General features: G+C 45.1%; 1 protein-coding gene and 1 long non-coding RNA gene across 3 annotated transcripts; one reads left to right on the plus strand and one right to left on the minus strand.

Annotated features, from left to right (window-relative positions):
* CNMD (chondromodulin) lies at nt 1-26,399 on the minus strand. 2 transcript variants are annotated; one of them, XM_040623315.1, is made up of 7 exons: nt 26,328-26,399; nt 25,765-25,905; nt 20,755-20,895; nt 13,641-13,754; nt 9,547-9,700; nt 5,580-5,746; nt 1-2,072 (listed from the first exon to the last, which is right to left on the minus strand). In XM_040623315.1, exons 1-7 carry the CDS (start codon nt 26,397-26,399, stop codon nt 1,860-1,862), a joined length of 1,002 nt encoding a protein of 333 aa, XP_040479249.1. In that variant the 3' UTR covers nt 1-1,859. The 2 variants fall into 2 exon arrangements, with proteins under 2 accessions (XP_040479249.1, XP_040479244.1); XM_040623310.1 differs by having other exon boundaries at nt 1-2,075.
* On the plus strand, nt 10,334-17,303 carry LOC121101019. The gene is made up of 3 exons (XR_005832879.1): nt 10,334-10,847; nt 12,608-12,676; nt 13,526-17,303. It is a non-coding gene; the product is annotated as an uncharacterized LOC121101019 (long non-coding RNA).
* Nucleotides 26,400-27,649: the final 1,250 nt, after the last annotated feature.

A 27,649-nucleotide genomic window follows, 5' to 3' on the forward strand; every position in this document is an offset into this window, starting at 1 on the left:
TCGTCCAAATAAATACATTCAAAGTTAACATGCAATATAAGATACTTTCTATTTACATTTCCATCTTAATATGTTCTACCTCAACCAGAATGCTCTGTTTGCCTGATTATATCGTGCATCTTCACACCCCTGACTTTACTGAACTCCTCCATCTGCTTGGAATGCCCTTCCTCTGTCACCTTTACCTGGCTAACTCCTGTTCATCCTTGAAGACCTAGCAAAGGCATTCTCTGCCTCCAAGAAGCCCAATGTGCCCATCTTTGTCAAGGCGTTTTGTGTACTGAGTCCTGATTATCTTTGTCTGTCATGAGACCAGAAGCTCTTCTGGGCTGGGATCACTGAGTCTTTTTGGTGTTTTTTTTTTTTTCCTTTTTATTTAATTGTAGAATTAAGTACAGGTTGCTGCATAGTGAGGTTGGAGATGGTAGGCAGAGCCATTGACACGTATTTGCTTAGTTAATAGAGTAACAACTATTTTAAAGACTAAACATGTAAAATTCCTATCTGTGCCAGAAGTAGCTGCTGCCTGAGAACAGTGTGACCATTCAACGTATAATTCTGCATGTCTCTTTCCTTCATATCTTTTTCATGCAGAGACCTAACTTACTGTATATTCCAGTAAATGCAGACATACGAATGTTCATCTGATAACCAGGTTTAAGAAACTGTAAGATTTTACCAACTTAAATTGGCAAACACTAGAGGTACAGTAATAAGGTTTATTTAGAATATGGGACTGTAGTGAGATGGTATCAAGACCTTTCTGTCATCTCTCTGAATCATTGTACTGTTTTGGAAAACTTTTTTTTTTTCCTTAAGAAAGTTCTTTGTCTCTCAGACTGTGGGATTCAAAACTAAAATGTCAAAAATATGAAATACCTGCTCATTTTCCTGATCTAATATTTCAGTTTCTAAAGACAGTCCTTGTTCCTAAGAGACTTTATGTCATTATAAATAAATAAGCCATTCCTCTCAGCCAGATCTGCCAAGCAGCACTGTTAGTCCTATGACTATGAGAGTAACTTACTGGTAATTGGACTACATCACCAGCCTGATCTGTACTACAAAGGTAGATATCACTCTGCTTCTTCATGCCCAGTGACCACGTACTGAACAGATTGAAAAGGGTGTGAAGACCTGCTTCTCAGAATGTCAAAGTCCTTTCCCACAAGTCAGATTTATCTTCGACTTCATTTTCCCCCTTAATACTAATGCTCTTTTCCATGGGGTGACTCCTAACACAGGGCAACCACCTGTTAATCACATGCCAGCACAAACTATAAATTAAAGATTTCCTGTGAGCTACCATCTTGAAGTTTATAATGCTTGCTCTCAGGTAAATTCCATTATATGTCCCGTTTTACTTTTTTGTTTGTGTTTTTATGTGGGAACTTTGGAGTACATTTGCAGCACTGGGAAGAAAAATAAAAGTTAAGAACAGTGGAGGAATTCTGTATAAATAACAACCAAAAACAATTACTTCAATGACTCGATTAAAAAGAACTCAAGTGTACAACTGAGATCTTTGACATTGTAAGTGATTTTTCATGTTTATTTCAAAGTAGCTTAGGAAGTTAGTCTTATGAGTAGGCCTTATTGGCAGAGCAAAGCAAATAAAAAATAGCAAGTAATAAAAGGATTGTTATGGCCTCTTAGAATTAAACTACCCTTTCAGTACATTTGCACATTGTGGATAAAGTTCTGTAAAGCAATTGAGAGCTTCTGTTAAAAGTATCGAATAACATTGCTCAAATTGAGTATAAAATACTTTGTAGTCCCTTCAGCATCAAGATGCCTCATACTCTGGTTGTCTCTTGAGTTAGTTTTTATGATACAAGCACCTGGTATATGAAGGGATTTCACACCATGCCCAAGATGCGGGCCACCCACCAGCTACACGGCATGACAACTCTGCAGGCCGAACGGCAACCTTGATAATTGTAAGGCCATGGGTAGTAGCCCCCCAGGGGTTCACAGATCTTCTGGCAATGAGTGTAGCTCCGTCTGCATTCTATACAGCAGATTCCTTCGTGATCCAGTCTAGGGTCAAATGTCATGCCTTCCCCTTCCTGCTGCTGGGAAATAAAAGGTAATTATTTGTGTTTTCTTCATAATGGGAATTCTGTAGCATGCACATTATTTTAAAATAAGATCCTGAATGTTGCACTGGTACAAGAAATCAGCATAATTTTCTGTTAAGAAGTTTTCAGTCTTATTATAACCTTATAATTCAGAATTCATTCTAAAACATCAAGGAACCTCCATCTGTCACTGGCAGGACTGTTGGTTTTTTTGTTTTTAATATTACGGAGTTTCTCCATGCCTTTAATGAGTCATGACTCCCACTCAGTAGTGACTGTTTTAAGTTAGGCAAACAAAAAGGAAGTATTCAGAAGTAGCATTTCTGCCACTGCTAACTAAAGTCAGTGGAACACTGGTGCCATTTTGTACGAATGGCCTCCAGGGCTCTTGGAGCACCTTTTGAAACTCACTGACCTAGGCTAACAGATTGCTATTACAATTGCACTGGCTGAGGACACTGACATCATTTAGATTCTGCCTTCATTTCAACCTTAAGGGGTCTATAATACTCAGGAAAAGGCACCATGTAATGTCTAAAAATTCAAGACCTTAAACTTGATTTTCTAGTTTCTATGTGCCATTATTATTATATAAGCAAAATCATGGATGGAGTAAAAATCACCTACACAATCCCCATTTTCACTGCTGGAGGTATCACAGAACTGGAAGGAAGTTGCCCTCTGCCAAATCTATGTATCTGTTTTTCCTTTTCGTAGGTCCCTAGGGGTTTAGATTCTGCATTCTCGTGAATATGTTACTGAGTTACATTGCCAAGAAGCCTTTAATGTGTACTCTTCATTCACTTGAAGTCTCTTTCCTTGAGGGACTTGAACCTGGGGAGATGCAGCACCAGACGTAGGTTAGGCTTGAGCAAAGTGAACCTCGCAACCCTATCACCTTTTCTGGTATACAAACAAGTCTTTTAAGTTTTTTGGGGGAGAGGGCCTTTTTATTATTAGGAATATCAACATACTGGAAGTGGAGAAAATTGTGTACTGAACATCATCTAGTTTCGACAGTTGCTTACCTTTTGTCAAATTTGCTTGACATTTTCTTTTCTGAAGTATTTTAAATTTTGAAGTGACTTTAAAGACATTGAAGGTATTGCAACATTTCACCCAAAAAGACATTAGAGTGCACCTCTAAAGCAGTATTTTGCCTACACAGCTATGGTGCCATCATCATACCTAACGAAACTGACCATTCCTTAACACCATCTGATAGAGCTTATGTTCACATTTTATCGTCAAAATATTTGCCTTACTCTCTTAAACCATTTTTTTCTTATTCTTCAGACTCTTTCCATTTTTTTCCCCCTTATCTCTTGAACTAAGTTAATCTGGGACAGCAAAAAGAAAACCACTTCATTGATTGATTGTAGCTGACTGACTCTTCCAGGGCAGGGGGAGTCAGAAGCCTGTCCGTTGAGGCATTTCCTCATCTGAGGGTTCAACAAAGGTTTGTTGGGATTTGAAAGTTGGGAGGAAATCTCAGGTTGTTGCCCCAGGATATTTCCTTAAAGGAACATGTGAAGGACTGAGATCATGGGGAGATGCTTCTTCTTAAAGCTGAGCATGAAATAAAGGAAAAACTGATAGAAAGAATTGGAGTTTTTCAAGGAAAATGGATCATTCAAGTCTGGAAGCAAGGCAGACAAAGTTACATCCTGCCCCTCTGTGAAGGGCCTGATGCCCCCTCCCTTGAACCAGATTAGCTAGCCCAGCTACCTGGGGGAGTAAACTATATTAAATTTTGTTTGCCTATTCAGATTTCTTTTCTTTTCTTTTTCTTTCTTTCTTTCTTTCTTTCTTTCTTTCTTTCTTTCTTTCTTTCTTTCTTTCTTTCTTTCTTTCTTTCCTTTTACTATTTGAGCTTTAGGGAATGAAGTACTGTGGCGTTCTGAATTGTCCAATAAGCCTCGGGTCATTTAAAAAATACTTTTTGCTCTAATCTTTCTAAAATATGTTAGTCTAAATGATAAACTAGAAAATAAATTTGCAACACATGAAACAGTATAGGACTGAAAAGGCTACACAGGAAAAAATATGTAAATGAATTGATCTGTCTATGAAAAGATGCTCAACCTTACACATAATTAGAGACGGGCAAGATGAAACAATGAGAAAAAACACATCCGAGAGACTGGTAAAGATTTTTTTAAAGTTTGATAATAAATGAGTCCCTTTCATTACCATTGAAGACATGTAGCTGGTGTAATTCCTTGGGAGACAGTTTGGCATCTTCCATTAAATAATGTAAAATTCCATCTCCTTTGACCCAGTAGACCCATACATCTGTATTTATGCTGAAAAACATTCCCACACGTGTACAAGAGGTATAATAAGACTACTAGTTAACACTGAGCAAGGTAATGCCTACCATGTGCCAATCATTGTGCTAAGAGCTTTGCCTGCATTATCTTATTTACTCCTTCCCGTGACTGTGGGGCATGTACAATGTTGTATACTACTAACAGTATTTTATAAGAGCAAAAGATAGGGCAATAATCTACATGTCAAAGTAGAACTAGTTAAATTTCTGTACATCTGCCCGCACAGTGGAATATGATGTGGCCATTAAAATGAATGAGGTAGATGTTTGTAGAAATACAGAACAATCTTCAAAATACTGTAACTGGAAAGAAAGTAAGGTATAGAAGTGTTATATGCTCTTTTGTGTTAAAAATGTGTGTGTTTGCGTGGTACACTTTCTTGAAAAGTGGGCAAATAGCTATTGTTAATATATTGCCCTGGGGAAAGTGTCAGAGGCGGACAGGAAACACATTTCATTGTAGATATACCCTTTTCTACTTTAAAAAAACATAGGCATGTACTATTTTTTCATTTAAAACACTAGTTACAAAAATTTAATTACTATTCTTTTGCTCCCTTCACTTATAGTAATGGTCAATAATATTTTTTGAAGATTTGAAAAGTTTTTAGCACATTAGTGCCATCCTTATAAACACTAGTTCCCAGCATTTCAGTCTGAAGTGTTTTATCTCCCGCCTGGACGGAGAGCCCCTGAGGGCAGAATTTAACTCCTGTCTGTGTGCACAGGGCCTGGAAAAGAGCAGGTTCTCAGCAAATGTCTGTTGAATGGATGAATCAAGTGGATATAAAGGGGGAAAGAGAATACTTTCATTCTGTGTGTTGGCCCCAGGGCACATTCTTGGAAACATTTTTTGAATAATCAAATTCCTGATATGAATGTGTCTTTACGGATTTGCCTGTGACTCAATAAAGGGAGAGCACAGAAAACAACTTTGAATAAGGGTTACGACCAAACTGGATTTCACACCAGAGACCACGCTTAAGTGTCTTACCCTCATTTTATAAACTTCGTGACACAAATTCAGGTGTATTTTTTTAAATAATTGAGTAAAAATCTACGTTGAATATTAAGTGCTCATTTGAAACCTCAAGTAGAAATAACCACCACTTCAATGTTATGTTCAAGGGATTCATCTGAGCAGTCATGAAAACATCAGTACGTACATGGTAAGGGTTGTCTGGATTGAAGGGTTCTGAATCCTCTTGAACACTGGGTCTGGTTTCATTATTTGGTCCTCCAGGGCCTGGGTTGCTCCGTGGTCCACTGTGTGGTCTTCTTGTGGTAGTTGTAGCAATTTTTCTTACCAATTCTCTTCTTTCTCTCTGGATTTCTTTAAAAAAAAAAATTGCTTTAAGTTCATTTATTTGGATAACCAAGGAAGTAAATAATTGATGTTTATCAGGGTAAAAGCATAAAAGGGCATCAAAACAGATTCTTGTCTAATTATTGAAATTTGTGTTGAGGACTTTTTAAATAATAAAGCATGTTTCAGAGTCTTAGGTTAGTAGTTTAACATACAGATAACCATGATTTGGTTTCATAGTCCTGAGGCAGATATCGTGAGACAGCCGACAAAAATCCATTCTCAGTTCTTTGTTTCCTTACCTGCCTCTACAATAGGAGCTGAGGGAGTAAAATACCACTTGTTTCCCTAGCCTCCCTTCCAATTAAGAGAGACCAGATGGAACATTTCTGGCCAGTGAGATGTAAGCAAAATATATTGGTGCAGTTTCTGGGAAAGCTTTTGCTTTCTTGGTAAAAGAGGGCCGAAACAGCTTTCTCTGTCTTGTCTTCTTTTCTTGAACATAGATGTATCTGGGTTATGAGAGCCAATCTGTGACCAGAAGGGATAGGCCCAAAGATGATAAACCAATATGGCGTAGGCAGCGAAACAGTCAGCTAGGAAAAGTGCCCTGATGTTGCTGAGTAGCTGCTAATGCCAGAAACCGACCTCCAGCCTTCATGACTATTTGAAAAGAACCAAACTATTTATTGAAACCACTGTTGATCAGGTATTCTGTTAGTTGCAGGCCTGAGCATTCTTGTTTGTTTTATAGTAGGCTCCACACCCAACATGGGGCTTGAACTCACAACCCTGAGATCAAGAGTCACATGCTTTACTAGCTGAGCCAATGAGGCACCCCAGCCCTGTGCATTCTTAATGGATTGACAGTATGAAGCTTTATAATTTTCAGGAGATTGGTTATCTTGGTTGATTCTTTTAAAAATCCTATGGGCAGGATAGAAGAAGCAACGTTTATGAGGGCATCAAGGCTCAGAAAGACCAAGAGACTTGGCCAAGATCGCAGAATGGGTGGCAGAGACAGGAGCCAAACATGAATCTCTCTGGCTCCTAGCCCAGTGTTCTAGTTCACCACACTACCACAGGGGGCCTGCAGCATGACCCGAGGCTGCCAAATAACGCACATGGAAAGTACCACACAGCTTTGGCTTTGGTGTCTGAGTCTCACTTTCTTTATCTGCAAAATGGGGATAACGTATCCAATTCACAGAGTAGTGATAGAGGATAGAGCTGTGTCCAAGGGTTTTAGCACAGCATTTGGCATATAATAAGCACTCAAATGTTAGGTGGTGATGATTCTATCATGCTGTGTTATTTCTGAGAACTTAGATGGGCTTTACAGCCACGGGGGGCTTCCACAGGTAGCTTCTAAGTTTCTGAGTTCGTGGTTGGAGAGGATCAGGGAGCCCGATTCAGATCTCAACACCACTTCTTTTAACTAATGGAATGTCCTCAGGCGAGTTATTAAATCTCTGTGAACCTTGGTTTCTTCATCTGTAAAATGGGAACATTTGTAGTTCCCTGGACAGTTGCTGGTAAAGAGTGACCAAGGACAACACCTAAAGCTCTAGCACAGTGGCTGGCAGCTGGCACACAGCCAGGGCTCAGCGGCTGCCAGCTCTCACCCTGCCCTCTGACCTTGTGCAGTCTCCACTGTCTGATAATACAGCTGCGTGATGCTGGGGACCTGCCAGCTTAAGGATCCAAGGGCAGAGGCTGCCGGACCCTGGAGTTGGGGAGCTTTTATTAGAATCAGGTGTTCGGGACCAGGCATCCTCAGAGGGGGTTTTATTTTCTTGATTTATCGTTAAATGTGACTGTGTTTATGAGAGACTGGGAAAAAAAAATCCTTCATCTTTAATATGTGTAATATTCCACCCTATGGCTACCCCAGCAATTATTTAACCCTTTCCAACTCTGGGGGCATTTAGGTGGTTTCCACTTTTCTGGTGTCGTACGTAACATGTAATTCTGGGGTGGGAATATGTAATGATTGAATACTTAAGATGTGGTCATGCTGCGGGCGGTGCGGGGCCAAGCTACATCTCGGAAGTAGGGAGCGCACTCTTTGCCAGGGGGTGAAGGTACTCATCCTATCAGTCAGACCAGCGACACCTTCACGTCCCCACCCCCACCTTCTTTGCCCTGCTCTGTTATTTTTCCATAGCACCTTGGATCCCTACCATATGGTTTTCTTATTTTAATTTAGTGTTTGTTTGCTCTTTCCCCTTGCTTCAGCGTAGACTCCCTGTGGGCAGGGATTCTTGTCTGTTCTGCACCGTGCATCCCAACTACCCAGAGCAAGTCAATGGCATGTAATAAGCCTTCAAAAAAGTATGTGCTGAATAAACGAATGAATGAACTGGGTAGAGGCTTGTCCTCAAACAAAGTGATTAGAGAGAGCTCTACGTAGTAGCAGAGTCAGAGGCTTTTTTTGTCCTTGAGTGGACAAGGTGACAAGTACTGGAGAAGTAGTTCCTGGGAGGTGGAAAGCAAGAAGGCCCGTTTCATGTGGAGGCAGGTGAGGAGTCAAAAGCCAGCACTTGGCAAAAGGCCACAGAATTGTGAGTTGCAAGCACCCACTGGAGCAAGAGCAGGGACGGCAAAAGTGAAAGTCCCACTTGGCAGCCCTCTCCAGCCCCTCCAGTGGTGACAGACACTGCTCATGCTACTCCTTACTAAGCCTGCATGTGGCCTCAGGATCCTTCTCGAGTCACTCTTCCAGGAAGCCACAGTATAAATTGGATCCTATTTGCTTTGCCTGGGCCAGAAAGTAACCATCTTATCCAAGCTTTGGGACATAATGAGACTTGTGACCTGTAGGAATAAATTAGCAGTGGCACAATCAGAAGCCTGGACTTTCTAAGCCTGGTGAGATTTTTTTTAATCTGTGGTAAAATATAACATTTACCATTGTAACCATTTTTAATTGTACAGCTGAGGGTGTTACGTGCGTTCACATTGCCGTGCAACCATCTATCTGCATAACTACTTTCATCTTGTAAAACTGTAACTGCACCCTTTTCATAGTCACTGCCGGTTGCCCCTCCTAAGCTCGGTGGTTTTAATGCCTGTATTTTATTTCCATGCTGCTCTCTCTGTGCCCGATAAAATCTTTCAGAAGACAGAGTATATCTCAGCTGAGCTGGGAGAGAGGCCTTTCTTTTACACTTGAGCCACAGCTACAAAGTAGGCCTTTGGGGGGGCCAGTGGGAAGACTGGTGGTGAGGAGTGAAAGTTGGCCCTCAGGGCCCACCTGCCCTTCACCACCCACGGATAGATAGCTCAAAGGTGTGTTCCAAGCTAGCTCTGAACCCCAGGGGCCCTTCATTTCTTTTGAACGGACTTGGAAGCCGATGCTCAAGCCTTGAACTTGAAGAATCTCAACCTATACCCATAGCAGCTTTTGGCCGTCCCATAATTCTAGGTTTGAACATAATAAAGATTCAGCAGTATGACAGCTTCTTAGTCCCTTGATTCTCTGCCATAGGAATAAAAAAATGTAAAATGGGAAAGTGCAAACAACTTAGATTAAGGGGCAGAGCAGAAAGAAGGGGGGAGTGTCATAAATAAAAATGGCAGATAATGCAGTGGTATTCTGTCTGCCTGATCCACTTCCTGTTAACCCTGCTGCTCAGTCCCTTCCCTAAAACATTCATGGCTGTCACCTTCCTTCTCTTTGATCTCTCTTGCCAATTACTGAGACACTGTGGCACGCATCCTGATGCATCTTCCTTGTTACAGGCTCAGGCCTGTGGAAGGGCTCACAGGAAACTCACACAAACAGGGAGAATTCCCAGCAGCATTAAGAGAATTTAAAATGTTACCTTTTGGATACGTTGGCTTAAGCCAGAAAATAGGAAGGTCGCCACAGAGTTCTAAGACCTTAGAACTCAAGAAGCTGTTGTCCTTCACAGGCTGGTCTACAGCCACCCAGATAAGAGAATTTTCTTCGTATTTAACTGGCATGATCTTGCCTTCCTGCAAGTAAGTAAAAATGAAATGCATTGAGCAAAGAGGACAATGAAACATGCTGTGTATTAAGAGTCACGTGCTGGTGGATTATTTCACCTAATAAAACCTTAATGAGAACTGTGTGGGGTATATAGGGCATGTGTGGGGTTGTGGGTATGTGTGATGTGTGTGTGGGGTGTGGTGTGGGGATTTGTGGTGTGTATGGGGGGTATGTAGGGTGTGTGGGGTGGGGGTGTGTATGTGTAGGGGCATATGTGTGAGGTTGTGGGTGCGTATGTGGTATGTGTGTATGGTGTGGGGATGCAGCATGTGTGTGGTGTGAGTGTGGGGATTTGGGGTGTGTGGTGGAGGGTGTGGTGTACTTGGGATATGTAGGGTGTGTGGGGTGGGGGTGTTATGTGTAGGGGGTATGTGTGGGGTTATGGGGTGTGTATGTGGTGTGGGGGTGTGTGTGGGGTGGATGTGGGCTGTGTATGTGTAGGGGGTATGTTTGGGGTTGTGGGGGTGTGGAGATTTGGGGTGTGGTGTGGGGGGTGTGGTGTATGTGGAGGGGTATGTAGGGGGTGTGGGGTGTATAAGTGTAGGGGAGTATGTGTGGGGTTGTGGGATGTGTATGTGGTATGTGTGTGGTGTGTAGTGGGGGGGCGGAGGTGTGGTGTGGTGTGTGTCTTGTCTTTGTAACTCTCTTCACAATGTTGTCTTTGCCCCTCTTGTCCCCCTGCCTTTGGATAACTGAAATGTGTGAATATTGAGTGTCCTGAGTGGAAGTGAAAATTACTTGATACCAACTTTGAGACTTAGGTTAATCTGATGTTTTTGATCAAAGATTTTTTGAGGAAAAGCAATTGAACGGACTCTGAAATCCTATAAAGGACAGAGGAGCCCTTCATTTGAAGTGAAAATCCTTTGGGGTTTTGTTCTGCAGCTTCTGAACAACAATGGGAAAAGCAAGTGATTGGTTCTTTAATGTCTTCAGTTCAAAGTATGATTTAACATAAACCGTTTCTACATTTCCCAGCTCTAACAAAACACATTTCCAATGTTCCTCTCATCAGGCACACCACTGAGATTTCAGAGCTAAACCCTGGATTTTCTTCTACAGCGAGATGCCGAGAACCGTCTGATAACCCAGGAGACAAATTTATTTTGCCAGGTTGTTCCTTTCATATATTTATTAGTTTGCAATAGGTTGGAGAAATTAAAATGTTTTCTCCATATTTTTAGCTAAAAGCAGCACTTCATTTATACTTTGTCCCCCAGGCTTATGGCTGCATTAAGACAACTTAAAGTTATTGGAGGAAGCTAACACTCAGGTAGTCCAGTTATTTACCTTAAATTAAATGGCTCCATCCAGGAAATGAATGCTCTTTGGGTATAGCAGCTTTTTAAAGTTATACAAAACTGATGAAAAATTTATAAGAGCAAGTGGTGCATAAATCCAGCCCATCGGTAATGCACACCTATGCATCTTACACGCTAGCAGTGTGCAATCTACTTGCAGCGTAGTCTCAGCTGCCCACCCTGCCTCGCCTCTCCCTGACCCTGCCACGCAGTCCTGCTTTTGTGTGAGGCAGCAGTGCCCCCGCCCCCAGGAGAGACGCTGGCTGCTCGTTTTCTCAGACTGTCCAGCAGCTGGGGGTGCCCGCGTGACCGGTTCTAGACTCTGCAGTTCACACTGGAGTATACTGGAGGGCTGAGAAGGCTTCTACTCTTCCTGATGAAAGGGAAGACATGGTTGGCACTGCTCAACCTCTTCCTGACTTCCTTCCTTGAATGCATGGTTGATGGTTGGAGCTGGGAAGGCAAGGCCAAAAACATCAGCAATGCTGCCCGCCCCCCGCCCCGCAACGCTGGCAGCCAACGCCGGCAGCCCCCTCCAAACATTGCCTACTATGGAGAAAAACAAATCCTTTTGTATTTAAGTCACTCTGAGTGTAGTTTTCTGCTACCGACAGCTGGACACATTCCTAATTCACACAAACATGTTGCCTGAATTTGGCTTTGCCCACCAGAGAATCCACCAAGCACAATAGAAAGAACTAAAGCACAGGAAAAATAATTCGCCTCTACGATCTAAGAAAAGAATCAGATGCAGACAAAGCTTGAAAATGCTAAACTGTTCATCACCGTGAATTATTTCTGTATTCAAATAATCATTTTGAATTGTTATTTGAAATAGTGGAAAAACTGAAGATGGCTGAAGTATTCAAGAACAAAAGACTTTCAAATTATAACCATCCGAGGACATAATATATCCATTATAATGTGCATTGTAGAAGAACTAAAGTTAAGTGAAGATAATAAGAATGTAGAGCTATATAGCTTCAAGTCTGAAAAGAATAGCACACCCGCACATGAAAATAATTCACCAAGACATTAACGTTAGTATTAACCTAAACATCTGTGGATTAAGCAATTGTGGGTGATTTTCTTCTCTATTCTTCTATGTATGTCCCAAATTTTCTACAATGACCAAGTATGTTTTTAAAAATCAGGGGTGAAAAAAACCCCACTTGTTCTTCAAAAGCCTCAGGAATGTCCTGCAAACTTATGATTAGATCTCAGTCAGCTGGCTGGAGAGCTGGCTCTTTCGGAAGGCAGGAGAGGAAAACGACTTCTATGTCCATTTACGGAGAACATGTAAAGGATTCTGCATTACAGAAATGGAGTGATAGGACCGCAACAAAATGGTAATGCAGTAAGAAAAGCACAAGGCTCGGAACAAAGGAGGGCTGGGTGTCATTTTTATAATCTGCACTGTAACGGCCAGCTTTAAAAACTCATAGGTTTGTTGTAGCTTTTGTTTTGTGTTGTTTTGTTTTATTTTGAGACAGCTGCTGCTGCTGCTATGACAGCAAACAGGCAGTTTCCAGGCACTTTTGCTTACCCTTATTTTTCTTCCTTTGCCTTAAGGGAGCTGAGGCTTGCTTTACCTTCCTCTCAGGGATACAGGAAGGACCAGAGCTGATCATAATGGAATTGGTAATTTATAGCAGCAGCGTGTAGTCATTATCCAGTGGGTTCTAGGGCCATGGAGACAGGATGCAGACCCTTAGTTTGTAGATGACAAAACCGAGGCTCAAAGAATTGAAGCCACATCCATAGCAAGTGTCAGGGCTGGGATTTGAACCCACATTTTTCTAACTTCAAAGCCTATTTTCTCCCCACTATACCCTGCCACAACTCAAATGGAGGACGGTAATGCATGTGACCGCTTCATAAGACCCAAAGCATCAAATAAATGGGAGGTATTAGATTGTCTTTAGAATTCCGTGCAATTCTTAAAGTAAATCTTTATAAAATCGAGCTCAAAGGCAAATTGTTAATAATAAATGAAAGAATTATGCTTAAAAAACCTCACGAATCTGACACATAGGAAAGGAATGAATACACGTTAAGGAGCTTCGTTGGGCTGAACTCGAGCCAAGGGGAAGAAACTGTAGGGGGAGCCAGCTCAACTCAGAGTAGGGCACAATGGTTTGAACTCCACCCTCCGCCCCACACCCGAAAGTTGTCTGGTGCCCAGGGAAGGGAGCCCTGTCTCTGCTTGATCAGCCAATTGAGATTTTCAGGAGGAATTCCCACACTGAGTGGAACTGAGGCTAGAAAGCTCCTGAAGCCCCTTTAATGAAGATTCTGTCATGAGAAGCGCTTTATATTGTTTTCATCACTAATCAGACAGTTCCCTCCCTAATATTAGGCAAACAAGGGCCATGTGAAGACCAAGCCCTTTTATGCATTTTACCAAAACCTTTAAGTACACTACGTCATATAAGTATGAACTCTGGGGATCAACAAGTAGGACTAAAATAGTTTCAATTTCTTCAGCAGAGAAGGAATAGAACTTCTGGTCACGAAGCTATCCAGGAACGAGAGACAGAAAGGGCCATGTGGTCAAACGATGTCTGCCAGACCCTCTTGCTGTCAAGCATGCCGAGGTACCCACCAGTTCGGAGGAGATGCTCTGTTTGGTCACAGTGCCCACCTCAGGAACGCGAGCCTTCACCTGTGCTTTGATGTAGCACTTTTCTCCTCCAGCAAAACGGATTCCAGTGATGCCCTAGGAAAGATAAGTTTATCCATCTATCCATTCGTTCAGTTATTCAGTGTATTGAGTGTCTACTGCAAACCGGGCACTGTTCCAAGCACCAAGTATAGGGATGAACAGAATAGACGGAATGACTGCACTCATGGAGCTGACCTTATAGCGTTATTTACAAAAAAAAAAAAAGGTCAAGTCAGGTGGTGGTGCGTGCCATGGAGAAAAATAAAGCAGAGTGTGAGGCAGGAACACAGAGGATAGTACCTTTGACGGTGTGGTCGGGAAGACCCCTGCCAGGGGCATGTGAGCTGAGACAGAGTCTGTTAGTTGCTCCATCAGCCCTGCCATGCTCAGATGAAATGCTGCCTTGTCCGCGCAGCTTTCTCCACCACTCCAGGCGGAGCAGGTCCCCCTCCTCTAACATCTGCAAGCCCCCCAGCCTTCATTCCCTCGTCTAGCACTTAGTTCTCCGTGCCCGAGTGACCGCTCCTTGTCAAGGTTCTGTCCCCACTCAGTTATAAGACTTTTGACATAAGTATCTGAACCTTTTTCTTTTTTGTGATCCCACAAAGGTTCTCGAAAGATGTGGGCTACATTCATTAATTCCATGAATGCAGATTTTTCCTAAGTCACTGAGCCAGGCAAATAGTAAAGCTTCCTACAACACCGGGAGCTGACCTTTGTTCCTAGACCTTACCAGAGGGCCTGGATGCTTTGTTCTTGTCCCTTGTGAGACACAAACAGTGTCTCCTCCCTGTCAGCCTAGGGACCAGCCTCAAGGGCAACATCAGCCGCAGGGCTCCAGGCTTGGCCGACGGCGCAGTCCCGATGCCACAGCGGGTGCATGAGGACTGGCAGTGCGTTCTGTCCCAAGAGTGTGTACTTCCACTCTGGTGGAAAGCTGGTGGATTTCATGATGACTGAGTGGCTAAAAGCAGTGGCAAAGGCCTTCAAATCTTATGCCATAACAGCAGACACCCACAGAAATCCAAACATCTCAATTTGCTAATCTTCCGTTCAGTTGAGACAAATGTCAGGAAGATCTGGACTTGCTCCAGCGTCAATGCTGCAGAGTGGGGGGAGGAAGAGCATTCAGAAATCTCAGGGTCCTGGCTCAGGACTCAGCCCTCTTCCGTGAAGAACAGAGGACATTCATGGCAAGTTCCACCATATGTAATCTGAGAGCCAGCAGCCCTACAATGGCTGAGGGGTGACGTGCCGGAGCTCAGAGAAGGAAAGGCTCGTTCTGCCTAAAGCTCCTCGTGCTCTGCGTTGCAGCCTAATGGGCCATGTTCACATATGTGACACGTGTGTCCTAGCATCATGTCTCACCCAGAGAGGGGTAGCAATATCCTTGCCCTCTCCAGGAGGAGGGACTCCCTGAACCAGATTTTAAAACCACTGAATTTAAAACCATCAATGCCTGGGACTCTCCACAGAGATTCCCATTTCATTGGCCTGGGGCAGTGCCCAGACAGCGGCGTGCTTCAAAGCTCCCCACGCGGTTATAAGGTATAGCCAGGGTGAAGGACCACCAGTTGAGGGAGAAAAGAACTTATGCAGGGCAACAAAGTTTTTAAATGACTGAAATAGCCGCTACAGACTGAATGTTTTTGTCCCCTCACCCAAATTCCTGTGTTGAAACCTAACCCCCAATGTGATGGTATTTGAGGGAGGGGCTTTGGGAGGTGATTGGGTCATAACGGCAGAGCCCTGGCGAGTGGGATTAGTACCCTCCTAAAAGGGACCCCACAGAGCTCCCTCACGCCTCCCGCCACATGAGGACACAGGTGGGCCAACTATGAACCAGAAAGCAAGCCTTCAAGAGACACTCATCCGCTGATGCCTTCATCTCGGACTGCCAGGTCTCGGAACAGTGAGAGATGTCTGGGGTTCAGAAATCACCCAGGCTCTGGGAATTCATTCCAGCAGCTTGAATGGGCTAAGACACAGCCTTTGAATCCAAGTTTCTTCTGTACCAGCGGCTCACAAATTTTCCCTTGCATCAGAATCCCCTGGAGGACTTGATAAATAAAAGTGTTGGGCCCGACCCCCAGAGTTTCTGATGCGGGAGGTCTGAATGCGGGCGACCCTTTGCATTTCCAACAAGCTCTTAGGTGCTGCTGCCTCTGGTGGCCCAGGGAACACATTTGAGAACCATTGGTCCCTGCTCTCTCCTGAAGGCCTGCTGCTCTTATTCTGCATGTAAATCCAGGGCTCATGGCTTGAGAAACAGAAGGCAGTGGGGGGAGATGACTGCCGCCTCCATGCAATATATTCTCTTCCCTTGCAACTCTCATATCCTCTGAATGTGAGTTGCAAGGGAGGAAACACCATATCACCATTACTATATCCCCAAAGGACAGAGCCGATTTTATCGAAGGATTCACAGCCCCGAGTGTGAATCTAGTATTGAGTTAGTTCTGACGGTCTACATGCTGCAAAGAGAACTGAAACCCCACAGGGATGGGTCCTGTGGGAAGAAATTCGCACATATTATGGCTACAAATCCATATCAAGCAGCCAGATATATTAAGAGATTAAACAGAGGAATGGGAAAGCACAGGAAAGCCAACCAAACCTCCTGTTTCTGCAAACAAACAAGGCCCTAGAAGCTGGCGATAATGAAGAAATTTGCTACCAAAGATAATGAGTGCCGAGTCCAATGCTCTAGCATTTTTTTTTTTTTAAATAAGAGTCAGGCGATCTCATTTTAGCCGTGTGTTTTTTCTGTCTAGAGGATCTCATGGGTTTCTGTGGCTTAGACCAGGATTCCAAAAAGGGGTCCTTCCCCCAAGAGGGCACTTTAGAAATCTTCCAGGGAGTTTTTGGTTGTCACAAAGACTGGGGCTCCCCTGACCTTCCGTGGTCAGGGTCCGGGGGGCTGGATCCCACAGAGCCAGGGGAAGTAGGAAGAGCTGAGTGCCCTGGGGGCCTGGTGGAAAACCTGGTTGCGAGTATCTGTGCCTAGAATCTAACACTCTTGGACTTATCAGCACAGCGTGACCTCCGCTACAGTCTCCACGCACGATGGCATTGTAAGGAATGCAATTCCTGAGAAAATGGAGGGAAAACGGTAGTTTGTTCACCGTTTGAGAAGAAGAGCCTGGTATTTAATTTGCCAACACACGCTTAAATCAGGCTGCATTTTCGGCTGTGGCACCTGCAGTGACGCGCCTATCGGAGCAAGCGCACGACGTCACGACGTTTCTGAGTACATCAGGCTGAGCGTGCGCACACTGAAGTCCAAGTTATAGTATAAATTACTAATGTCTTATTTTTCTTTGATGTCATAGTTGGGTCCATATTGATTTTTGTAAACTTTGTTTTGAGTATAGCTGACACACAGTGTTCCCTTAGTTTCGGGTGTACAAGACAGTGATTCAACAAATCTGTACGTTACGCTGTGCTCACCACGAGGGTAGCTACCATCCGGCCCCATACAACCTGTTACATATACAATATATTCCTTGTGCTGTGACTTTCACCTTCCTGACTTATTCATTCCATACCTGGAGGCCTGTATCTCCCTCTCTCCTTCATCCATTTTGCCCATCCCCTCATCCCTCTCCCCTTTGGCAACCATCAGTTTGTTCTTTGTATTTGTAGGTCTGATGCTGATTTTTGGGTTTTTTGGGTTTGTTTATTCATTCGTTTTTTAGATTCTACATGTAAGTGAAATCATACAGTATTTGTCTTTCTCTTATTTCACTTAGCATAATGCCATCTAGGTCCATCTATGTTGCTGCAAATAGCAAGATCTCATCTTTTTTATGGCTGAGTAATATTCCACTATATATCTATATTTACACACACACACACACACACACACACACACATATATATATATTTATATATACCACGTCTTCTTTATTCATCAGTCGATGGACACTTGGGTTGCTTCCATATCTTAGCTATTGTAAATAATGCTGAAATAAACATAGGGGTGTATATATCTTTTCGAATTAATGTTTCCATATTCTTTGGGTAACCTAGTACTGGAATATTGCACCATATGGTATTTCTATTTTTAATTTTTTGAGGAAGGGTCATATTGATTTTTGAAATCACTAACCTATCTACCAGGTAGATTATGCTGTTCTTTTATTTTTCCTCCAGCTTTTTAAATTAAAATTTTCAAATATACACAAAGTTAAAAGAACTGGGTAGTGAACACGTGCATATACCCACCATATAATTTCTAACTGGGGTTTAAGTTACAGAAATGAGTCATTAGCCCAGAAAGGGTTGGCTTAAACCAACAGCATTGATGCTTCTGAGGGTAAAACTTTCTAGAATGTAGCTCATACACTCTGAACAAACCCCTTTTTGTATTCCTTGGGGCACTGACAAAGACACTCCCTGACCCACCTCTAGTCAGGCTGCTCTGAGTCCTCCTTTTGACTAGGCCCCAACCATACGCTCTGCCTTGGCCAGTTTATTCCAGTTTTAGCAGGAATCCTGCTGAGTTGGCCTTGGTCTGATCACCGTTGATATCTGACCACCCTGGCTTGCCTGTAGCAAAAACCCTGTTGGTTCTCGTTTAGTAAAAAAACTACTCTATGTCTTAGTAATTTTCTCTCCACCAATACCCCCACCCTACTCCTTGGCTATAAATCCTCACCTTTCCTTATGGTATTCAGAGTTGAACCCAATCTCTCTGTAAAACCCCACTGTACTAGATTCCTTTGACTATGGTCTGCTTTCCCTTTCATAACAAGTGGCCTGAATAATTTTTTCTTTCACGGCATAGAGCCCAGAGCCCTGTGTTCAGTGCTATTCCCTCTCAGGAGGGTTTTGTTTTTTGTTTTTTTTTTTTTTTCTTTCCCACTGGCTCTACTAAAATCTTGGTGGGGTCCTAGGTTAGCCGGGGACACTGTTCACTGTTCACAGTTAGGAGCCTTCCCTAATCTGGCCCCGCCCCTCTTTCCCCTTTGCCCACCTTCCACCACCTGACGCTACTTAGAACTCAAGGGTGGGCCTGGGTATTTGTGTTCAGGATTCCTCCCTGGGTCTGGAAAGCCCTGCCCCTACTTCTCTGCTGGTTGAAATCCTAATCATTCTTCAAGACCTGACTCAACTGTCATCCCCTCTGTAAAACCTGCTCCAGCCCCCTAATTGCCAGCAGCTGCCCCCACCCCGTGTGTTCTACAGAACTCTGTTCATAGCTCTGTCACAGCATGTTTCCCAAGCGGACCTGAAGTCACTTCTGCGTGGCATGTCTGCCTCCCGGCCTAGACTGTAAGGTCCTTGAGGGAGGGCCCAAGTGTCAGTTGTCTTTGCATCCCCCGTGCTCAGCACTGTCCCTTGCACACAGTAGGCCTTGATAAACACCTCTTGAATTTGACGGATGGTTTAAAATATAGGAGAAAGTTAATAGTGCGGGTACCGAAGTGACTGATTCATGTGTTTTCAAAAGTCCAGGCTTGTTTAAACCCCTAACAGGTTCTATCCATCAAAAAAATGTCCTACTCACCAGTTCTGACTTAGAGAAATGTGGAAGCTATCAAAGAGAATTGATCAGTTTATAAAATATTTGTGGTCCTGTTGGCCTATGAGAACAAAACACAATCAATACCATTATTAGAACCGAAGGATTATAAAACAGAAATATAGGTTTGGGATTAAAATATTTTAAAACTGTATTCCTGATTCATGCACATTTGAGAGAGATGGATCTTTTCTTATTCATCTGTGTAGCTCCCTTTGCATATCTTGATCTTGTGACACATCATAGGTATTCAGTTCTGTTCTGGATTGAATGATGTGTGGGGGGGAGCCACATTTTGTCATCTTTCATTGAGCAGTACAAAGAAAAAATGCTTTTACCTTGTCCTGGGTCTAGCAGTAAAAGCCTTTAATAGGTCCAGAGAAATTATCTTTGTGCACTGACCAGAACCATTTGCAAAGCTCTGACTAAACAGTCCGGTCCAGGGCTGCACAGCCTGCCCCTCCTCCTCCCTCCCACCCCCAGGCAGAGCCCACTCTGAACACAGCCAGTCCTTGTCATCAGCAAGAAATACCGAACATCACCCATGGGGGGGGGGTGTCTCGAGGGTTAGCATCTGTTTGGTATTCAACAGGACTTGTGAAATGCGTTTTGGCATCAGCAAGGGGGAGTTCTTTCATTCAAATGAAAAGCATCTCTAGTTTTTCTCATCAATTGGAGCAAGGCGGGTCGATGAGATGTTTGTAGGCCAATAAACTGTCAAAAGAGACATTATTTTCAAGTGCCTTTTTTCATTATCAAGTCTCACCTACTCCATCTACAGATTTAACAGGAAAACACAAACAGTGATGCCTTTTCCTCGTCTTTGAACATGAAGAGAATAAGATATTTACATGGGCCAGCAGGAGAGGGCCCCAAGTGCCACTGTGTTGCAGACGTGCGCCCAAGCACTGTCGCAGAGCGTGAGGTCAATTGCCTATAAATTGAACTTTTGAAAACAAACATGTTTGCTCCTTTCAAAGGAGACTCGGATGTTTTATCTGTAATTGGCCATGGTCAGAAAACATAGGACTATGATAGGGGAATTTCCATTCCAATTTTCTGGATTAAATGGGAAATCTGAAGAATGGAGAAAAGTATGTAAGTAGATCCCACCTGTTGTTGATGAGATTGTTAGGTCATTACAATTTCCCTCCTCTCTGCAGGTTCACATTTTAGACCTTGGAACATTCTGAGTTGCTTTAAGCATTTTACTCACTGTGTTACAGAAAGCTGCTTGGAAAGAAATAGCTCTTTCGAGTCCTTCTGCCAAGACTTTATATAGTTCCAAGTACCTGTTCTTTTCAGTGCCAAGGTGTTGTTTTTTCATTTTGAAAATATAAAGGACAAAGAGTGGTCCTTTCTCAGACAGAATGTGCTGCATAACATATGTGAATTAGTATGGCACCATGACCGCCATAAAGAACAGTTACCATCTGGTTGTGTGTGAGAGATGTTGCTTCTCCCTGGATTAGGAAAGCCTTCCAGGCTTGCCTGGTTAAACTCTCTAAATGCATGAAATATACTTACATTCTGGAAATCATTAACTTCAATTGCTTCTTCAGCTCCACTTCCCATTTTAAAGGTCTCCAGGTTGTTCCCGGTATCTATTTCCATTGACCCATCTTGTAATTTCCCATTGATACTCATAGTATAATGGACATTGTAAATCTGGAAGTGAACACAGGAGTCAGTGATGCTTTCCTTTTAGAGCAATTCAGGGCTTATCTTTAGACCTGCGGTACCTGAGGTAGCTTTCACATCTGTTAGAGATACACGGCATCATTGTTAATAGTAATATATTTATATATGAGGACTTCATCCATACACCAATCACTTAATACAATGATTTCTTTAAAAATACCTTAAGAGTAAAAGCTTTGGTAGTCTCCGATACTTATTCAAATAGCTCAGTGGTTTGAATCCTGGCTGTGCATAGAAGTACCGGAGTAGAAGCTCCTGCTACTGTGCATGCGTGTCCCGCCTGGCTGACTCAAATCAGACCCTGTGGGGATGGGGCTTGGACGTGGATCTTTATTTTCCTAGGTCAGTTCTACTTTGCAGTCGGAGTTGAGAGCCATCAATGGATAAATGGTTAACTGGGTTGTTAACTAAACAAGCCTGCGGTGGCACCTCCATTTGAAAGGTTTTTAAAAAATCCTCTGGTTAAGATTCGGCTCGGGGTATGGTATCCAGTGAGGACCCTCAGGCTGGGTTATGCCTGATACCGAGCAGCACGCAGAGAGCAAGGTCAATGTGCACATCTGTTTCAGCGCAAAGTGGGAGTTAGTCATTTTAATGACTATGGGACAGGCATATGGTGTTGTAGAGCATCTTGTTATGAGACGTGCGGGGGAAGAAGGGAGGGAGACTTGGCATCAGAGAAGAGCACCGGATCACGAATCAAAGACGAGTGGCCACACCCCTTAGCCCTGGGTCTTGGGAGTTGCCTTGGGTGTAAAATGAAGAAGCTTGGCTTCATAGATGGTTTTCATTTATGGCCTTCGAGCTCTGAGGTTTCACAGAGGTGGCCCAGAGGTGAGGGTGGCAGAGCAGGTGGGACTGTGACGGTCGTCTTTTCTCTCCTGTCCACCTACAGTTCAGCCAGAGCAGCTCTGCCTCTTATCTGTGTTACGTGTTGGATTTACAAGTAAAATCTTTAGAAAAATAACTCCTTGAAATACTTGTTTTCCAGTTTACCACTAAATTAGATGATCCAAAGGGCTCTCTTAGTTTAGACATCTTGTTAGTATACTGACTTACAAAATAATGTGCACACCGCTCCTGCTCAGTGTGTGCTGCCCTACTAGAACTTTCTCTGTGTTGGGGGGTAGTAGGTGGGTCTTCTCTTCCCTTGCCTTCCCTCTTTCTTTTTCTGACTTAGAAGCATATGCATGTGTGTGTATCTCTATATATCTTATATAAAATCTCTAAAGAGGAAGGACTGAGAACTGATGAGAGACACTTGCTACTTAGTGTCAGGTCAGTAGGTCAGAACTGCAAATAGCTCAGGTTCAATTCAAGTCCGATTTTCTCCCTCATTATGAAGAAAGACGGCTACAAGACAGACACTGGAAGAAGTATCTGTTATTACCAGATCATTACTTGTAGAAAACTCATTATCACGAGACCCACGGAGCACAGTTTTATTTTATCAGCAGAGATGTAGAAATGGCTTTGTGAGCCAGTCCCCTTCCGGGCAACAGCCTTCATTCAGTGGCACAGAAAATGCTGGCACCGTCTCTCGGTGCCCTTCCTTCCCTCCTGCGCTTGGGTCCCTGCGGTACGCTGTCCCCCACGCTTGCCCCCACTTCTAGCGGCCCTGATTTAGCCGAACTGGAGCCGAGCCGAGCCCGCCGGCCTGTTTTCACTTTGCAGCTCAGGTGGTCCTCATGATCAGCCCAGTTTGGGAAACCTGTTTTCTTTGGCCGAGCCCGTGCTTTCCGCAGGTGAGGCTTAGAAAGCGGGCTCTGTTCGGTCCCTGGGCTCTCTGAGCGGCCACTGTTCCCGTGGGCTCAGTAGGACCGTGGAAAGGAGCACGGCAGACAGCATTTGTGTGAGTCCCTGCTGGCACCCGCGTCCTTCGCTCATGCAGTAAGAGGCTGTGTGTGTGTCTGTGTGTGTGTGAGTGTGTGTGTGTGTGAGAGAGAGAGAAAGCGTGGCACATGGCTTTTACTAGTAAACAAGGCAAAATTTCAGAAACAGTTTCTAAATTCTTAGCGGGTCTTAAGGAGACAAAGTCATAACACTAGAAGAGTGGTTCGTGGTCCTCGTTCTGCTTTCCTCCACCACCGCCCCGCCACCTTTGCACCCACAGAAGCTCCCTGACCAGGCACGGGAGTGGTGTCATTTGTAATGTGGCTGTAGCCCATCCCGTCGAAGGAGCGCACGGGGCTCGGGGCGGCCGTGAGAGGTCTGTGCCCTCCCGAAGCGAACGGTGGGAGACTCACAGGGCAGAGCTCTGCCCCAGGACTGGGCCCTGGGCTCGGGAGGCTGGGCTGGGGGAGCTGTAATCTCCTGTCTGCGGAGCCAGTGGGGCTGTTGGCACCTCAGGCGATTCTCTAAATACAATGAAGTTTATTATTTGCCAAAATTCCTCTCAGTACGGTGCCTTTTACAGCCAGGATTATTTGCTAATGAGTTTCTAATGAAGCCTGGGTTCTATAAGATTGATGACATAATGTTTGGGACACTCTAGAAAAATCAGTCTGAGAATAAAGGCCTCAAGCACCGATCTCATCCCCTCCTCCCACCGGGCAGGGTTGCCCGCTCTCTCTTATTGGTGGGACTTTCCCCATATTTCAATGCCTGTTCCATTTACAGTCACGTGGATGAGACATGGGCTCAATATTTGAGCCCAGGCCCTCCCTCGTCGCCCAATTATGAGCACGCTGATGCTTCCTAGTCCCCCAGCTGACTTGAGTAAACCTGTCCTGAGGGGATGTCCCCATAGGAAAGGGACAGGAGGGGAATGACAGCTGGTTCTCCTCTATAAACTAATGTAGAGGAGGAGAGCTTGGATCCTTCCCGAAGAGTGGGGAGTCCTTTTGGTGGGGGATGTCTTTTTGTTTGACAGAGCCTTACCTTTTTGGATTTACGTTTTGTTTGGGCTATTTATACTTCAGGGAAAGCACACCTGTGCGTGTGCTCTGCAGAGATGGTGCCAAACGGACCCTATTTAGTATTTTGTGATTTGTTTTTCAGACTTAAGTAATCTAGAGCAGCACCAAGTATTTTGGGAGTTAAAAAAAAAAATACCATGATTTTCGTCCTTCTTCTGCTTGTACAGGAAGTAGAAATAACTTTGTTGGCAATAAAACGTGATTCACTATTCCTCTGTAGTCTAAGAATTTAATACCGCTCTCTTGAACCAGACTCTTGTGGTGAAGGACAAGATGAAAAGAGGGAGCCCCACTTAGGACGATCATTCAGTCTCTCCTTTTAGAAGCTTGTCAGTTAGTTGTGTTTGCCTTGAATAATTAAATGCCAAATGATATTCATTTTAATACATATCATGTCTAAAATCTCTACCCTCCCCCCAAAAGAGCAAAGCTATTTTTATCTCCAAATGACCTATACCACTGAGGTTTTGTCATCTAAAAGATAGCATTTACATTCGAATACCATACAATTTCCCAAGGGATGCCGATCTCAACCCCGCTATTAATGGAGATGTAGATCTTGAAATTGTTCTCCTGTTCAGATTTGCTGCTTTCAGACACGAGCATCTGGCCTAACTTCTATATTTAAAATACAAATACATTAAGGCACTTTTCAAATATACACAAAATACTGTGCAATTCTGATCTTACAAATCGATGCTTGTAAATTTGATATAGTCTCTAAAACAGACTCAGTGCTAAATGGCATGATTATCTACAGTAGGCATTTGAGTTAAAAATACAAATTATGCAGTGACTGCAGAAGATGTGATGTGTAAAATGGTTGAATTGCTTTCAGCACCATTTTCTCTAAGTACTGGAATTCGTTCATGCTTTGAATTTCATGGTGGGAGAGAGGGGGGTGACAAACAGCAGTCACAGATCCTCTGAGGGTAGTGATTAAGAAAAAGCCCTTTGTGCGCAAGCTGGAGATGGAATTCTTTTCCATTAGTCGAAATAAGCTTATACCAGGCCTGGCAATGGTCATCAAGATAAAATGCCCCCTTTACATAGGTGAACAAAATTCAGAGTACTTAGAGACATCCTGGAATCCTGCCCAGTCAAGTCAGAAGAGCTTTTCATACTCTTTGAGAGCTGGTGGAGCTTTAGAATAAATAGTTACATACAAAGAAATTAGGACAGCAGTTAGTGAAACATTTACCATTAAATCACACGTGACTAGGCCAGAATTGATTTTTAAAGAGATTTGCCACCTTTAACGAAGTTAGCCCATTTCTTTTCCTCAGGGCAAGACAGAAGGGAGCATTCATGGACAGGTCACACGCAATAAAAATAACAAAAACCTCCTGAAAGTTCAAATTCATCCCCAATACTGGGTCTGAATATTCCCTAGGACTATCTTTGTCCTAGGTTCTTAAATTCGCAGGCTTTCTCGGCTGGGAAAGGCTTTAGAGATGATTTAGCTCCATTTCTTCCCCAAGGCTGAGGCCAGACAGGTGAGGTGCCTCACCCAGTCTCACAACTTCTGGCTGCAAGCGCCAGGCTGAGATCCGCAGAAAAGGGCATTACTGGAACTGTCCACTGCGTTCTCCCGCTACCCTACGTTTTAATATCCTCCCTTAAAACTCTGACTTGCTTTTCTACAAAGTTGCCAAGAGCAGAAAGCAGCGTGGTGGTGTTGGATGGAAGAAGGGAGAAGGTGCCCCAGGGGACCTAGTGGAAAGCGGCGCCGGCGCGAGAGGGCCCGCGGGCCACTGCGAGCCGACCCTGCGGCCCAGCGCTCTGGCTCCACCTAGAGGGGTACATGCGGGTGACAGTGAGGACCCCGCCGCCCCGCGCGCCTCTCAGCCCCGCGCACCTCCCCGCCCTGCGCACCCAGACTCGGGTCTGCGCCCCGCGCGCCGCTCTCCGGACTTACGTGATTGTCGCTCCCCTTCCAGAAGTAGAAGGCCCCGATGGCCCCGAAGAGCAGCAGCACCGCCCCCGAAATGAGGACCACAGCTCCGACCTTGAGCAGCCGCGCGGGGCTGGAGGGCTTCACGGTCACCGTGGCGTAGGCCTGCGGGCCGGGGGCGGGGAGGGCCGGGGAGGGGGGACCGGTCACGTCTGCGCCGCACGCAGCCCGGCACCCCCGGTGGGGGTGGGAAACGGCGCGTCCCCTTTCGCTGCGCTCCCTCCCGGAGGTCCCTTTACTCAGGCGTGGATGTGTGATAAGCAAACTTTTGGCGGAGCAGGACCTCGGCCCCGCGGCTGTGTCCGCCGCCACAGGACGCCCCCTCCTGAGTCCCGTCCCGCCCTCCCCTGCACGCCCGTCTGGGGTCCCGAGCCCCCTGCACACGCGCAGGTTTGGGCACCTGCCTGCCACATTCGGTGGCGCAGATCACTGACTCCCGGCAGTGGATTCAGACACCGGCGCAAAGGCCGGGTCCTGCGTGTCGACTGACCCGGCCGCGGCACGGGGGATCCCCGAGCCCTACTCACCGGGGGACTGCAAAACTCGACGTCGTCAGGCCCCACCAAGGCGATGGGAACTTTGTCGGAGTTTTCTGTCATGGCCGTGGCCGGGGGAGCGAGACACTGGGAGGCTCCGCGCGCGCCCTGGGCTCTGTCCTGCTGCCCCGACGTGCCGGGCATTTCAACGCCTCGCACGCGCGTGCACACACAGTGCCCCGTCCCGCCCGGGCCAGCCCAGCGGTCCCCACCCCTTCCAGCGCCTCACCTCTCTCCTCCCTTCCCTCTCCCGCCCCATCAGCCCTGTGAGATCGTCCTGCAGTCCGGACGCTCCCTCTTCCCGCCCTCTCCTGTCTACTGCCCCCGCCCCTGAGTGTGTCACGGTGGGGATGGAGATGGGGAGGGATGGATGGACCGAGGATGCTGAGTCCTGCGATCCCCAAAATGTGAAAGTGCCAGAACTCTTTCTACCATCCAGGGATCCTTTCAAATGTCATTCATGCTTGTGCCGTGGACTGTGCCGTGACACCTGGCTGGGGCCCATTTGCTGACTTTGTGTTGGAAGCTGGTGGAACAGGACAGAGTGGAGAGCAGAGTCTGGCATTGCTGGAGGGCCCCTGGGACTAGAGCATGGAGCAGGGCCTGGAGATGGCCCTTGCCACCCATGTCTCTAGAAGGTCTAGGAGGAGGGTAGAGTGCCAGCAAAAGTGAAAGCCAGGCAGAGGGGGCTGGAGGGAAGGAGTTGGGGAGACCAGAATAAGAGTGCATTCTGTTTGGTTGACTGAGTGAGTTAAACAAACAAATCAACAATGGCACCACTCACACACCTCAAAAACATTATGTCCAAAGGAATACCTAACAGATATATTTTTTTAAAAAGCAGACTGGGGAAAGTACTTTTTCACTTTTACGAATGCCATCTGCCAGCACTAGGATGACATAGGACCGGGCTTCACTAATTCATACTGCGCCCTGTTTCATGCGGAGACCTCTGCTGGGGAGTAACTGTGTGTGTGTGGGGGGGGTCCACGGGAGGAGCCCGGTTTCCTGAGTGAAGGCAGATGGGACAGGCAGGGCGGCAGCGGGAGGAAGTGTTCCATTCTGGGATGCTGGAGAGGGAGGACGTGTGACAGGCATGGCGCCGTGGGGCCAGGCAACGAGGCAAGAATGGAATGGGCGCCCACAGAAGAATCTGTAGGACTTGGCAGCTGCTGGGCTGGGGAGACGGAGGGCCTCCCATCTATTGCTGTGGGTGGGTGAACTGGTATGACCCTTATGGAAAGTAATTTAACTCCAAAATGCAAAATACGATTTCATTTCTGTGGATTTATCCCACGGATGCCCTCATAAGG

This window comes from Ursus maritimus, unplaced genomic scaffold, assembly GCF_017311325.1.
Source record: "Ursus maritimus isolate PB19 unplaced genomic scaffold, ASM1731132v1 scaffold_10, whole genome shotgun sequence".
Lineage (NCBI taxonomy): Eukaryota > Metazoa > Chordata > Mammalia > Carnivora > Ursidae > Ursus > Ursus maritimus.